Source organism: Pyrus communis, chromosome 15 (genome assembly GCF_963583255.1).
Source record: "Pyrus communis chromosome 15, drPyrComm1.1, whole genome shotgun sequence".
Taxonomy (NCBI): domain Eukaryota; kingdom Viridiplantae; phylum Streptophyta; class Magnoliopsida; order Rosales; family Rosaceae; genus Pyrus; species Pyrus communis.
This window is the reverse complement of record NC_084817.1, coordinates 22,996,025-23,010,947: the sequence shown is the minus strand read 5'-3', so window position 1 is coordinate 23,010,947 and position 14,923 is coordinate 22,996,025. Positions and strand designations below refer to the sequence as shown.

Here is a 14,923-nt window from a genome sequence, read left to right as displayed (position 1 = left end):
CAGAATCAATAGCACAATACCCAAACCTATCGCCGATTTATAGCCTCTATAATATGTAGTTTCACCCTAGTGTCCGAGAATATAACATCTCATCAACCGTCAAACATACAACCAAGACACTATCAATACTTGTCAACCGACCCACAACACGTATCAACACCTGCTTCCGAGCATCAAACCACTTTGAGCAAAACTTTCTTTGAGCAAAGATGAGCTCCAACAGAAATAATGCCGGAGTCATCTTCCAAACTGTTTATGAACATCGCCACACGACTAGAATGCCTGACTCTATCCACAAGGACCCTAGTTATCATGTTACATCACAAGAAACCAAGTTCAACTCTGATATTTCATCCGACTTTTTATGTGCATCTATCATCCCACACCCGCGGTACTTCACAAACACGAGCATTATCTGTTACTCTCGTATATTCATATGATTCAATTCCATTTATGTGGTCAGAAACATCCGCTCTTAACAGGTTTTAAACTAAATGCAAGTACTAAATCAAAACTCTACATTGTACGTTCTAGTACAAACCAACTTCTCTACTTGACTGAAACATCTAGAACTGGGTCTTATGTTCCAGGTCACCACCAAAGTGTTGCTTTTCATTCATCAATGTCAGCTTGGAAGGCCCGTTCTTTGGTGTGACTCGAGTTCTTGTTCCACCAAGGAACACTTAATGAGGAAATAGTGGGGTTCATCCATTTTCTTCTATTAAATGAAAAACATAACTCACAGAAAGAGAAGTCCAACACCTCTAGATCTAAGAGGTGGAGCTGTGGAAGTAAAAGAGATGGCACCTCAGAACGAAGAATAGTCACTCAAGGTGAAGGCCTAAGAAAAAGGAGTGAAAGAACGATAATGTTGTTAAGAGGAGAGCAATGTTGCCATTGGCAGAAACAGAAAATGCAGAGCTCAAAAAGCTTCCTCGTTTAAATAAAAATCGTACCACATACATCTAGATATCTGAAAATCAAACAGCTCCTTAAACTTGTACCCGTCTAGTATTTGAGACTACCAGTGACTTCAGTATGCTCATATAAAGGCAGCATCAATCTTTTGTTTATCTATCATTGATTCTAATCAATCCTAACAATGTAACAACACGGCACGAGCAGATCAGAAATTAAATTAAGAACTGCATCGAACAATCATGTAGTCAAAGACTGAAAACTAGCCGATATTAGGAAGCATTTCCCAAACCGGACATCAAAAACATGCCTTAGAACAACGAAACAGAACCAATAGATAATGTCAAACCATAATCTGGCTACAAAATAAACACTTCAAATGAAACTAAAGCCTCATAAGAAAACAGCAAAAACTCCCCAAAGAGCAACCTTACTTCTCAGAAGAATTAGGCCCCCTCTTCTTCCCAAATCCAACAACTGCAATTCCAATCAAAATTACAATCAGAGCCATCCAAATTATCAACCCTTTTGTTCCCAAATCCAACTATATATATGTGTGTGTGTGTGTGTGTGTGTACGTATATTAGTGTGTGTGTGTGTGTACGTATATTAGATAAACAAAACATCATTTCAACTGAACTAAGCTATCAAAAATCCGAAGAAAGAAACCCTAATTCAAAAAATTAAATTAAATTAAATTGAGGAAGTGAGGAAAGGGATGAGCTAAGCTTACCGGCGGTGACGAATCTCCGGTTATACTGCAAGCGCTTGTGGGCGCGGCCTCTGGGCTTCTTCTTCTTGTCTTGCTTGGCGACCTTCGGGGTCTGACCCCTAACCTTCCCGGCACGTGCGAGCGACCCGTGAACCTTACCTGCACAGCACTCACTCACCGTCAACGACCAATCAGACACCGTGAAAATACATATACAATAAAACTGAATCAAATACCCATGGCTGACTACAGATGCTGATCTTCGCCGGCAGAGAGACTGAGGACGACGGAAGCGTGTGTTTGTGTCTGTTTATCGCGCCTCCCTTCGCAGTTAGGGTTTTGGGGTACCTGGAGTGTTTTTATTCGTACCAATTTACAGCATTTGCCACCAGGTGAACCACAAATTTTCAATTATACCCTTGCAGCATCTACAAATAATAATTTCTGTTAGTTTAATTAGTTTTCCCCACCCCACAACCCCTTCACAAAAATTGCATAATTTTTTTTTTTTTTTTGATAAATCTCAGTTTACTACTTTTAAGTTTCGTGGTTTTTAACATTTAATACTTAAAATCATACCTAAAATGTTAATTTTGAGAAAGTCTTATACATCTGTTAGTCTGGCTGTTAAGTCTCCTGTTAACTAATGACATGACTCTCATGTAGATAATAACTGAGCGTCACATGTTATTAAAAAAAATTTAAAATGAAAAAGAGTAATTAAATAAAAGTATTAAAAATATATAAAAAAAAAATAAAGAAAAAAACCCATAACCCCCTTCTTCTTCCCCACCCGACACCCCTCTATCCCCACCACTCTCTCCACGGCTCCACCCCTCCATCCCCTCCACCCACTTCGTCTTCTCCACCCGAGCACCCCTTTCTCCCATCCCCCATCACCCACCCCTTGCTTACCCGAGCCACCCTTTTTCCAATCCACTCCTCCCAAATCAAATGTCAGAAAACCGTAGTTCAAAATTTCCAGGCAAAATTCATTGTCTTCTACCCAGTTCACAGAACCCTCGAAAGAGCAAATTTAACAACCAGAACCCCCAAATGTGAGCACAAATCAGATTCAAAAAAATTAAAAAAAAAAAAAAGACACCCACCATCTGCAAGCTTCAAGCTTTAAAACCCATCCATATCTTTCATTTTCTCACTCATATTTTCTTAGCAGCCAAACAGGGTATGAAGAAGAAGAACCCAATGAACATCGACCAGATTCCCACTCGAAAATTCACAAAAGCCTTCAAATCGAAACCGAAAAAGCAAAAATTCCATCCACCAAGAAGCGAAGAATGGACGTCAGAATCCCCGGTTTGGAAGCCCCGCTCTTCTCCACACTTCAGCCGCCGACGACGCCGAGAAGTCCTTCAACGCCCCTACCCGAACCTACGTTCGCGAAGCCAAGGCAATGGCCTCCACACCGGCAGACGTCAAGGAGCACTCGAACTCCTACGTGTTCGTGGAGGACATGCCGGGACTGAAGTCCTGGGACATCAAGGTCCAGGCGGAGAACTACAATGTGCTTCTAATCAGTAGCGAGAGGAAGCGGGAGAAGGAGAAGGAATGGGCTAAGTACGTGAGGATGGAGCAGAGGGTCGACAAGTTCATGAGGAAGATTGTGTTGTCGGAGAATGCGAACGTGGATGTGATTTTTGCTGTTTGCTGAATGCGAACGTGGATGTGGTTTTGACCGTCACAGTGCATAAGCTGCCACTGCCAAAGCCGAAGAAGCCGAAGACAATCGAGGTCAAGATTGGTTAAAGCTTCTGAGTGCTGTTTCTGTGATTTGGGTTCTGAGAATAATCGTGCAGGGATTATAACATAAGGGTTTCTGTGTTGGTTCTGAGAATAATCGAGGTCAAGATTGGTTGAAGCTTTTTTTTTTTTTTTTTTTTAATACTTTTATTTAATTAATTATTTTAATTATTTAATATTTTTAATGACACGTGGCGTCCAATCATTGTCCACATAAGCACCACGTCATCAGTTAATGGAAGACTTAATAGCCCAGACCCAAAATTAACACTTTAGATATGACTCTGGGACGAAACAAACTTCATGTACTAAATGTTAAAAACAACGAAACTTGAGGATAGTAAACTGAGATTTACCCTTTTTTTATTTTTTTATTTTTTTATTTTTATTTTTTTTGGGTAAGGACTCAGCTCGTGCTTTTATCACGACAGTCCACTCTTTCAAAGGTCGGAAGGACTCAGGTGGACATTTTAGCCTCTTCTGACCACTATCATGTGATTCACCAACACTAGGGATGAGCAAAATTTACCCATCCATTTAAACTTCACGGTTACGATTATGGGTAACCGTTTAGATAAATAAACAATTATGGGTATAACTGTTTACTCACGAAAATTAAATGAGTGGTTATGAGTATTAATTGCGATTATAAATGGGTAACCGTTTACCTGTTTATTTTTTATATGTAAAATTAACACAAACCATGTTATCTATTGGACAAAACTTAGATCAATGCTATTGACTATAGTGCATGGTTTATATAGCTAATTATATATATTATGTTAGTACTTTACATTTTGGGTTAAATAACCCAAGAATTGTATTCCAAACAGTTTTTGTAACCCAAGAATATTGTATTCTAAACAACTTTTGTAACCCAAAAATACTTAAGCAAATATTATATCACCTTCATTGGTAACAGTTAAAAATATCGTCCGTAAACTATTATTTCAATTATTGGAATGGTTAAAAAAAAAAAAAAAACTAATGAAAAAGGTTTGAAAACTTTGAATTTTAACGATAAGGACAAAATAAAGGGTAAAATGAATAGTACCAGAATTGATTTTTAAGTGTAAAAATGTAATTTTTCATTAAAGTGAACAATACCAAAAGCTTTTCGCTAAAATTTCCTTAAACAAATTAAAGTACGGAAATGTATGATGAATGTACCACCTATAACAATGTTTAATTGTCAAAAAAAGAAAATTATGACAATTTTTTTTTAATTTTCAAGTTAAAAAAACGTGTAGACCGGTGAAAAATGGGTAAATGCTTAAAAAAATAAAAGGATAAAAGGGTTAAGAAAGGGTAAATGGGTAAACGGGTATTAAACAATTACGGTTAAATGGGTACATGACTATAGGTATGGTTAACCGTTTATAAATGGTTATGGGTATGAGTGTAACTGTTTAGACAATTACCCAACAGGTAAACGGTTATGCAGGTATGATCATAAACGTTTATGGGTAAATAACCGCAGTTATCCGTTTACCATAATCGTTGCCCATCCCTAACCAACATCAAAAATCTACTACAAAAGGGCTTTATTGTGTCGGTGGTTGGTGTTGCTTTTATAAAATATAGTGGCGCTTAAGACATTCCGACACCTACTTTACATGGTGTCGGAATTACTGTCACTTATAACCGACATAAATTGTTAATGTCGCTTATAACCAACATAGATTTTAATTTTTTTTTTAATAGTAGTGTCGCTTTTAACCGACATAAAGACTGGTGCTGCTTTTTTTCGACACTAATGATAGTTTTTAAATATTTTCAAAGCCAGTGTCGGTTGTAGCTGACATAAGTTTTAATTTTTATTAAATATTTCAAAACCCAGTGTCGCTTGTAATCAACATAAAGTTAGCATCAGTTAAAAGAAGACTGTTGTCTCTTATACCCGACACTAGAGAAAGTTTTTAAATATTTTCAAAGCCTGTGTCGCTTGTAGCCGACATAGATTTTAAATTTTTTTAAATATTTTGAAACCCGATGTTGATTGTAGGCGACATATTGGTGGCCTTTATATACCCTATAGAATAGGCCTGGCAAACAGGCCGTGTCGTGTCACATCCGTTATTTTAACGTGTCCTTAACAGATCGAGTCACTTTACTCAACGAGTAAAGTTACCTGACCTGTTAAGAAAAATATTTTTTTTTCTTAAATTTGCACATAAGATTTTGTAGTATCCACTAGTGTAAATATTTTAAATTGAAGATCGAATTCGTTCATTGTATTCATATAGAGTCAAGAAGTGTAGCTGTAAAAAATCATCAAAATCGGAGTTAAAATAACCGTTAAATTGTGATTTTTTGTTGATAACTATCGAAAAGTTTTGTCCCGTTACTTGATCTCTGAATATTTTTTTTATTTGCAATTTTTGGTGTATGCGATCTCGAAGTATATACAAACAAGTTTGTTGGTTGGATTGTTGAAACTAGTTTCGTAGAATGCGTATCCCATCAAAACAATAGATTCACCAACACTTAAGAGTTTATTCATACTTTCATTAAGTATAACAAAAGATTTTGTGGTATCCACTAATGTAAATATTTTAAATTGAAGATCAAATTCATTCATTGTATTCATATAGGATCAATGAGTGTAGCTGTAAAAAATAATCAAAATTGGAGTTAAAATAACCGTTAAATTGTGATTTTTCGTTGATAACCGTCGAAACGTTTTGTCCCGTTTCTTGAACTTTGAATGTTTGTTTTTTTGCAATTTTTTGTGTATGCGATCTCGAAGTATATACAAACATTTTTTACTGTTGGATCGTTGAAACTAGTTTTGTAGAACGCGTATCTCATCAAAACAATATATTCACTAACACTTAAGAGTTTATTCATATTTTCATTAAGTATAACATAAGATTTTGTGGTATCCACTAATGTAAATATTTTAAATTGAAGATCGAATTCATTCATTGTATTCATATAGGATCAAGGAGTGTAGCTGTAAAAAATCATCAAAATCGAAGTTAAAATAACCATTAAATCGTGATTTTTCATTGATAACCGTCGAAACGTTTTGTCCCGTTACTTGATATTTGAATGTTTGTTTTTTGCGATTTTTGGCATATGCGATCTAGAACCATATACAAACAAGTTTGATGGTTGGATCGTTGAAATTAGTTTCGTATAATGCGTATCCCATCAAAATAATAGATTTACTAACACTTAGAGTTTATTTATACTTTCATAAAGTATAACATAAGATTTTGTGGTATCCACTAGTGTAAATATTTTAAATTGAAGATCAAGTTCATTCATTGTATTCATATAGGGTAAAGAAGTGTAGCTATAAAGAATCATCAAAATCGGAGTTAAAATAACCGTTAAATCGTGATTTTTCGTTGATTTTGTAGTATCCACTAGTGTAAAGATTTTGTGGTTTAATTAAAATATTTTGGGCGGGAATTTTGCCCTTTTTTTTTGCACGGGGAAATGGATTAGACAAGCTTTTTCAGTCAGTGTCCGAGTTGGCGTTATTTAACCGACGCAAAATTGCCCTTATTTCGACGCCACACAAATCTGTAAGACTAACGTCGGTTTTATTCGACGCAATGTGATCCTATTTCAACGCTGACCCTTTCAGTCAAAAGTGTGTCAAGCTGTGTGTATCTAGGTCGTGTCAGACCTAGTGTCGGTTTGAACTGACGCAAAGTCCTAATATTTCGACGCAACTTATGGCTACTGTCAGTTTGTCAAAGATGGTGTCGGTTTTTACCCACGTAAGTTGTTATAGCTATTGTTGGTATTAACTGATGCTAAGTTTTTATCCATATTTAAACCCCGTCTTTCCCATTACTTCCGTGCTTCCATTTCTCTCTTACATTTCTCTCTCTCTCGTTTACTCCCTCTCCTTCTCCCATTTCAGCCTTACTCTTTCCCCCATTTCAGCCATACTCCTTCTCCTTCTACTAACTTTTGCTATGGATAATTCTAGTGAAGATCAACGTTCTGAGGAACTTCATTTAGAAGATGAGGAGTTCGAAGCTGGTTCTTTTTTGAATTATTAATAATTTCAGTTTTTGTATTGTGTTTAAACTAGTATTATGCTTAAACTGAAAATTTCCATTTCATCCGTGCTTATGTTTCTTCCCCAATTTCAGTCTCTCCTTCCCAATTTCGTCTGCATGTCCATTTCTTCTTCTATTTCAGTTTTTCTACATCTCTTTTCAGAAACTTTTGCTATGGATCTACATTTTGAAGATCAACATTCTGATGAACTTCATCTCGAAGAGGAGGAGTTCAAAGGTGGTCTATTTTTAAATTATTATGATTATTCATTTCAGCTTTTTTGTTGTATTCTAACCAGTATTGATGAAGCCTCTCAGCGTACAGGGGTAAATGATTTTTTCGTGTTAGTATATCATTGTTATTAATTTTTAATATCTATAATTTATTTTTCTACTTTATGATTGTTGATTTTATTTTATTTTTAAATTTTATTGCAAGGCAACTATGGAGGGCAATATTCAATCTATGATTGAGTCTGGTCAAGAAGATACTGATAAGCTTAGGACCCAAGTATATGTCGAGACGAAGGGTCCTGAGCATCATAATAGAGTGCGTGGGTATGGACACTGGGTGACTCTGGATATGGTGTCTTATGCATCTTCTTTAGCTTCTACTTCTAATTCCTCCAGGAGATCATCCAGGAGTTCTGTAATAATACTGATGACTGAGAACAATGAATTGAGAATGAATTGGGACAACTGTTATTGTTATTAGTTTTTATTAATGTTTGCTTTGGCCTATATATGAAATATGATTGGAATTATATATATATATATATATTTTTTTTTTTTTATAATTATTATAGACGAAAAATGGAGAAACAATTTGTATTTTGCTTTATTTTAATATATCTGGTGTCGCTTATGGACGACAACAACATAAATATTATATTTATCGAAATGTAGGTAATGTCGATTAGGACCGACAGTAGATTGATTATTTTATTTGTTTACTATTATGTAATGTCGGCTACGGCCCAGAGTAAGTGTAATATTTTATTGTTTAATTGTTACTTAATGTCGGTTAGTAGCGCCATCATGTCAAAATTTAATGTCGCTTATAACTGACGTAATCTACGATGTCTCTTTTAAGCAACATTGTTGTTCTTTTCATTTTATATTACTTTGCTTCGTGGTGGCGGATTAAGAGGTCTAAGCGATGTCAATACCCTTTCTATAACGGTAGTATTGGTGTCGCTAACCCAATCCGACATTGCATTATTTAAAGTCGGATTTTTACCAAATAGCCAACAGTAATTGGTGTTTCTTGTCAGTTTTTGACCGTCAGTGATAGCCCCTTTTGTAGTGACCCAAAACGTGCTATTAAATATGAATATAGAATTCATCACTAACCACTCAGCCACAAAATTTGCATAAATTCGCTAATCCACAATACTTGACCCACATTTGAACATTCAAACTATAATTATTATAATAAAATGAAAATTTGTTTTTAATAGTGAGAGAAAGAGAGACTTACAGTGGAGACCTTCGATCCTCGATGATGAGAGAAAAATATGTTTTGGAATTTGAGGGAGAGTGCACAAAGAGGACAAGAAGATAAAATGAGGACAGAGCTGTTCGGATTTGGGATTTATTCTGAAACAAGTGAAACTTTGAGTGATGAACGTTTTGACGCCTAATAGCATCTTCAAATGAGATGTCAAAATTGTCACGTAGGCATACAATAGTAAAAAATGACAGCAAACTCTCTCCAACCGAGCCTTCAATTTCTTAAGTGGCGCTGAGTCATTTGAAGACAAAACCTTTCGCTATCATTTGACAGCAGATGTCAAATTTATTAAAAGATATTTTAATAGATTAATATAATATATAATAAATGTTGTTATGTTTTTTAAATATTTGATTGGTTGCCTTAATCATTGAACTCCATAAAAAGATAAAAAGTTTATTAAATGACATTATTATAAGCTATCAACTATTATTTTGATGTTTAAAATTTAATATCTCATTTGGAAATACTGTAAAGTATCCACTATGTCGGCCAAAGAACTTCTAGGATTAATGTCCCTCCTAACTTTTTGAGATTTCGCGCCATGAAGGATGAAAGCCGTTTGTCGCCCACTATTTAAATATATTGTCGCGCCAACCATTCATGTGTCGAGTAAAAAATGGTGTCGAAAGCTTATTTTGTTGCAAATTTTTTTTGGTCTTCACTACCAAAACAAATTTTCGTCGAGCAAATATTCCTCTTGCAACAAGTACTCTCGTCATAAGCAAGGGTTTTGTTTGTTTTTTTTTGGACAAAAAGATATTACGTGACGAAAAATCATTTCCTATCACGCAAATGTTGTTTGTTCTTTTGTATTATTTTCCAAACATTTTCATTGATAATAGTGTATTAAATAAATATAAATTCGATCGTGGATAAAATGATCCATTTATATCTCTATCTCATAGCTTATGTTTAATCCAAATAATGGGCTCTCGTATTTTCTACGATTGGGAGACCAAATAATGGGTTCTTATCTGTACTGAACAATGTATTTTAGCAGCTAGCAGTGAGATAATGTCAAACAAAACTCACGACAACAAAAAACAAGAGATCCAGCCGGCCTTACCATAAATAAGAAGAAAATAGGGCGAATAAAAATTATTCCGTTCATTCCAAACAATGAAACAAAATTTAGAAGCTGATGCTGATAGCCTCATTGCCAACGATAATAACTAACGTAAACCAACCTCGTTCGACTGTCCATCTTGTCGATGACGGAGTTGTCCAAGTCAGGAACAAACAAACCCAGCATATCGGAAGATAAAAAGATTCAGAGCAACACCAAAATCCTCTGATGATCACAAGCAAAACCTCTCCTAAATAGTAAATAAACACAGTGGAAAGAGAGGGAGATGGCTGGTTTGCAGTTGCAGTCATCCCAAAGAGAGGCCGTGATAGTCGCTGTCGATGCAAATAGGACTAAAGGAAGTGTGGAAGCCGTCGAATGGGCTCTCAAACATATCGTTAAACCCGGTGACACCTTCCTTGTTTTAGGAGTTTTCACTGATCACCATGCCAAGAAGAACTCTTGCTTTCTGTTTAAGTTGCTCACGGGTCTCCGCGCCTCTGGAATATGTAAGTTTCTTTTGTTTGAACGATAATTTAATAACCTATTCAAAATTACGGTGGGGGATTCGAAACTTGGCTACGCCCATGTTTGCTACGTATATACATGTTACACATGTGTTGCTTTCTTTGCTACGTACTACTATATATATATATATATATATATATGCCTACTATATACCAGCTTATGTTCTGCAGGGGAGAGATCAGTATTCATGGACCACGAGGAAGTGGATCCTGTCGATCTTGGAGAAGAAATCCAGCGAAAAAGAGGACAATACCGGACCAGCCTTCAGCCTATATATAGTCGCTGCACAAAGAATGAGGTTCCTGTTTTTTCTTCTCATTTATCTTTTTACATGTCAGTTTTGTCAAATGTTATGAATATGTTCCCATGCTAAAAAACTATGGTTTACTGTTATGTGCAGGTGAGGTTGGTGTTTAAGCTTGCAGCCGGGTTTTGTCCGGCGACACTGGCAATTAAGGAATCACAGAACCTTAATACCCGTTGGATTGTATTAGACTGGTATGCCACAGGTTCATATATAGTACCCCGGTGTTCTTCTCTTCTCCCTCTATTTTTCTTCTAAATTTATTTTTTTTCGGTTTTCAGTCACTTTAAGAAATTGAAAGTTTATCTACGAGGACATGTAACGTGCAACATTGCAGTAGTAAAGGAAAAAGATTTTGCTAGCTTGATGCTATCGAATGATACACAGCCTGCTGAGATTTGCCCGAGCAATCCTGAGCCAAATTATGATTCAGCAGCTCCTGAAAAGCATCCTCGGGAAGAGCATAGTAAAGATTTCAGTGCTTGCAAGTTAAGAAATATGAGTGCACCCGCACCATATCCTCAGAATCCTTGTTGCTATCCTCTGTCTTGGAGAAGTGGTTTTCCTCGAGCGTTTTCTTACAACGAACTTGAAGTGATAACGAATGGCTTTGCTGATGATAACATTACAGGAGTTGTGGATGACATAACAGTTCATCAGGGGCTATTACAAGAAACACCTGTTCTAGTAAAGTCTTTACAGAAAACAAACAAAGGCTTCTGGTCAATCCTACAGATCTTTTCCCGGGTGAGCCACCGCAACATCTCAAACCTTGTTGGGTACTGCAGCACAGGCGTTTCTGCATTCTTGCTTTTTGACTTCCCTTGTTTGGGTACCGTTGACATGAACTTGCAATGTAAGAACGACTACTTCTCTAACTGATGCATCCTAGTTTTCGAAATTCTTGGTTTACAAGTACTTTGTTAATGAACTCGAAACACGCACAAGCACGTTCATCTTATCATAGTTGATTGGTAAATAGATATCCATTCTATTATTATGAGCCGCTTGATGTTCTTCTGTTTTTTCGGCTTCCATAACAGACTAATTGTTTTCAGTTTTGTTCTTGCACAGAATAGAATACTCAAACTGACCTCTATCAGTTTGTAGGTGATGAGCTGGCCGAGAAACTGGGGTGGGGAGTGAGGTGGTCTATTGCTCTAGAAATAGGCCGAAGCTTGCGCTATCTCCATGAGGAGTGTGTTGATGGATCTATTGTTCACAAAAATGTTCGTGCTTTCAGCGTTGCTCTTTCTCATGGTTACTCCGCAATGGTAAGTAAATCCTGATACTTCATATATATGCATACGGGAACGGAAACAATGCCAAGTTATCAGCCAATATAATTAAAAAAAAAAAAGGAAATTCGATAGAATTTGTACAACGAATTCAACTTTGTTGATCTCTTCAAATATGGTTTTACAATAATTACAAAATTGGATGAGTTAGTAACGAACACAACTGATTTTTTTACTACTCATCATGCTCTTCGACTTATTGCTTATAACCGAGTACTTGGTTTTGACTACTGCTCTTCAAGCTCTGCAACTTCAAATCTGCTGAGTGGCTTAAGAATTCCCCTCCGACTAAAGATTCGATAGCCAAGTAAGAGAACTTCGTAATTATGCCTCATAACCTGCACAAGCATTTAATTTAATAGGATAGAACTGTAAAGAATGTTCTAATTCATATTCTCATATAGCTGCTGTTTGATATATTAAACTAGATATGACAAGCGCCATTTTGGCGATGTACAAGATTATGGAAAATTCCTACTGGAGCTTATTACTGGAAAGTGTGTAAGTCCGGTTCACGACCAAGGGAAGGACAACTCCATGATTGAATGGGTAAGATCTCTCGTATGTCCAACCTAAAGCTGGTCATTCTAGCTCAAATGTGACTGGAAAAAACTTCAAGGACAATTGCTTCATTTAACTGGAAGTGCATCTTCAGAACTGTATTCCGTAACATGTTTCTGATTTGACAATAAACTCTGAAACAGGCTACTAATTGGCTAGGACGTAGATTTAATCATCAAGGAAAACGATAGTCTTTTTCTTTTGGTTATGAAGTAGAAATTTGCGGCCTAATGAAAGATTTTTCACTTGCAAAACAGGCACTGCCACTTCTAGAAAATGGTGACTTTGGTAAACTGATGGACTGCAGATTGACGGAAACTGCTGGTGATGCTAGGATGGTCCAGTATATGGCTCGCACAGCGTTGCACTGCCTAAAAGTTGATTCAGATCACAAACTTTGTATAAGTGAGGTAATTCAGTGTCTTCGTAATGAACTGAATCAAACGCTGTCCTAATTTCATTATCAAATGCTGTTCTATTTTTATACACTGCTACTAATGCATAACTTGTGGAATTTTTCACAGGCCATAGCCATTGTTCGAGGTGATGAACTTGCGGTTTTTAGCCACTGCAAAACTGAAAAATGTCGACGAGATTGATAATTTGTCTCTTACAAAGTTACACAATGCGTCTATGATGTGTTGAACGCATTCTATTAATAACTTAGCTAGCAACTTGTAATAATCATTTCATTTAGGTCAATCCGTTTTATGCTAACATTCGTTTATGAAACTTGGTTCTTTATTGTCATCTCTTTGCAAGATCAGTAGATACAGTATATGCAAGTGCATCGTTGCCTATTATCTCATTTCTTTTCCAAAGTGCTTCCAAACATGCATAGTGGATTTCTTGATTATCGCGAGGTGGTTATGTCTCTTCCGTGAAACTACCATAATCTACAATAACCTCATGCATTGAAACAGAAGTGATAGCTACAAAACTAGGAATTGGCTGTGTCATATTCATCATCTTTCGAGGGTACGAATCCTTCGGACCTAACTGGTCTGCCTCTCTTCGAGCATGGGCAACTGATTGGCTAACCACTAATATTGCATGAGCACTCCCATTAGGTGAGGCCGACCTCACTGGAATACAAGTGGGGGCAACATGCTGCTCTGATGCCCTCTTGGTACATCAATCCTTGCAAGCACGTTTGCAACATGTATATGTGAACTCCTCACTCTTGCTAAATCAGTAAAAGTGTGTAGCATGCTTTGAGCTACACTCTGAAGATCTAGAATGTGTCGCACTTCAGTTCGACAGTGTGTGATATAGAGATCGAGATGAGACACAAGGACTGACCACGCGAATTCACGTCGTTCATTGTGAATGTTGGTGTTCCTTCTCTCTCCTAACAGCGGGAAGAGCATCTAATCAATATGTAAAGAGATCGCCTATCAAGGGTTCTAAATAGCGAATAGTTGAAGGTGAAACATAACTGGCATACCCATTTTAGTTCTGTAATAATCCGTCCCGGGATTTACGTAAGAAAATGGGTATTTTTGTATTTTCACTAAGTTTGGGGGATACCTTCCTTTTTAAAATTGTTTTTAGTCTTAATTGGTGAGCCCAAGGGCCCACCCCTGTTTTTGTTCCCCCGGTTCCTTCCCTTTCCCTTTTCTTTTGTTTTTTTTCTTCTAAAAAGTCTCTCTCTCTCTCTCTCTTTCTCTCTGGCTTTCTCTCCCTCCCTCCGAGCAGAACACACCCACACACACACACACACACACACCCATGCCCACACCTATAGCTCTTTTCTAACCCCGTGGTTGTGTTTTGGACGTCAAACCATGAAGAAACCACCTCGGAGACATTTCCCAGTTTTCCGGCGAGCACCGCCCCTTTCGAGGAAATTTCCGGCCAAACCACGGCGAGTTGGCCGGCGTGCGAGGTATCAATCTCTTCGTCTCACTGAGTACTACAACTTTCCTTTTTGTTTCACCTAATTTCATGGAGTATTGAAGAAGTTATACTCATTTGAATCTTACCCAGTTTCCGGCGACCTCAGTGACTTTCGAGGTGTTTTCCGGCCAAACCACGGCGAGTTGGCCGGCGTGCAAGGTATCAATCTCTTCGTCTCGCTGAGTACTACAACTTTCCTTTTTGTTGCACCTAATTTCATTGAGTATTGAAGAAGTTATACTCATTTGAATCTTACCCAGTTTTCGGCGGACACCCGTGGCTTCCAGGCTGTTTTCCGGCCAACTCCGACCACGATGGCAGGAACCAAGGGTATATTT

The 14,923-nt window shown here is 37.1% G+C and overlaps 2 protein-coding genes and 1 pseudogene across 2 annotated transcripts; 2 read left to right on the top strand and 1 right to left on the bottom strand.

The window, feature by feature from the left end:
- Positions 1-1,119: 1,119 nt before the first annotated feature.
- LOC137717683 (small ribosomal subunit protein eS30z/eS30y/eS30x) lies at positions 1,120-2,018 on the bottom strand. The gene is made up of 3 exons (XM_068457121.1): positions 1,867-2,018; positions 1,652-1,789; positions 1,120-1,395 (listed from the first exon to the last, which is right to left on the bottom strand). Exons 1-3 carry the CDS (start codon positions 1,868-1,870, stop codon positions 1,349-1,351), a joined length of 189 nt encoding a protein of 62 aa, XP_068313222.1. The 5' UTR covers positions 1,871-2,018; the 3' UTR covers positions 1,120-1,348.
- A 792-nt stretch (positions 2,019-2,810) lies between these two features.
- LOC137716894 (17.3 kDa class II heat shock protein-like) lies at positions 2,811-3,397 on the top strand (annotated as a pseudogene).
- A 6,884-nt stretch (positions 3,398-10,281) lies between these two features.
- On the top strand, positions 10,282-13,285 carry LOC137717214 (proline-rich receptor-like protein kinase PERK14). Its single transcript, XM_068456508.1, has 9 exons — positions 10,282-10,504; positions 10,694-10,821; positions 10,924-11,021; positions 11,109-11,683; positions 11,938-12,101; positions 12,368-12,432; positions 12,554-12,674; positions 12,944-13,096; positions 13,211-13,285. Exons 1-9 carry the CDS (start codon positions 10,282-10,284, stop codon positions 13,283-13,285), a joined length of 1,602 nt encoding a protein of 533 aa, XP_068312609.1.
- The last annotated feature ends 1,638 nt before the right edge of the window (positions 13,286-14,923 follow it).

Coding starts and splice junctions, on each gene's coding strand:
- LOC137717683 (XM_068457121.1), bottom strand. Junction 1,396..1,651: donor CCGGAGATTCGTCACCGCCG/GTAAGCTTAGCT, acceptor TTGGAATTGCAG/TTGTTGGATTTGGGAAGAAG.
- LOC137717214 (XM_068456508.1), top strand. CDS start 10,282: ATGGCTGGTTTGCAGTTGCAGTCATCCCAAAGAGAGGCCGTGATAGTC. Junction 10,822..10,923: donor GTCGCTGCACAAAGAATGAG/GTTCCTGTTTTT, acceptor TGTTATGTGCAG/GTGAGGTTGGTGTTTAAGCT. Junction 12,102..12,367: donor CTCATGGTTACTCCGCAATG/GTAAGTAAATCC, acceptor CTGCTCTTCAAG/CTCTGCAACTTCAAATCTGC.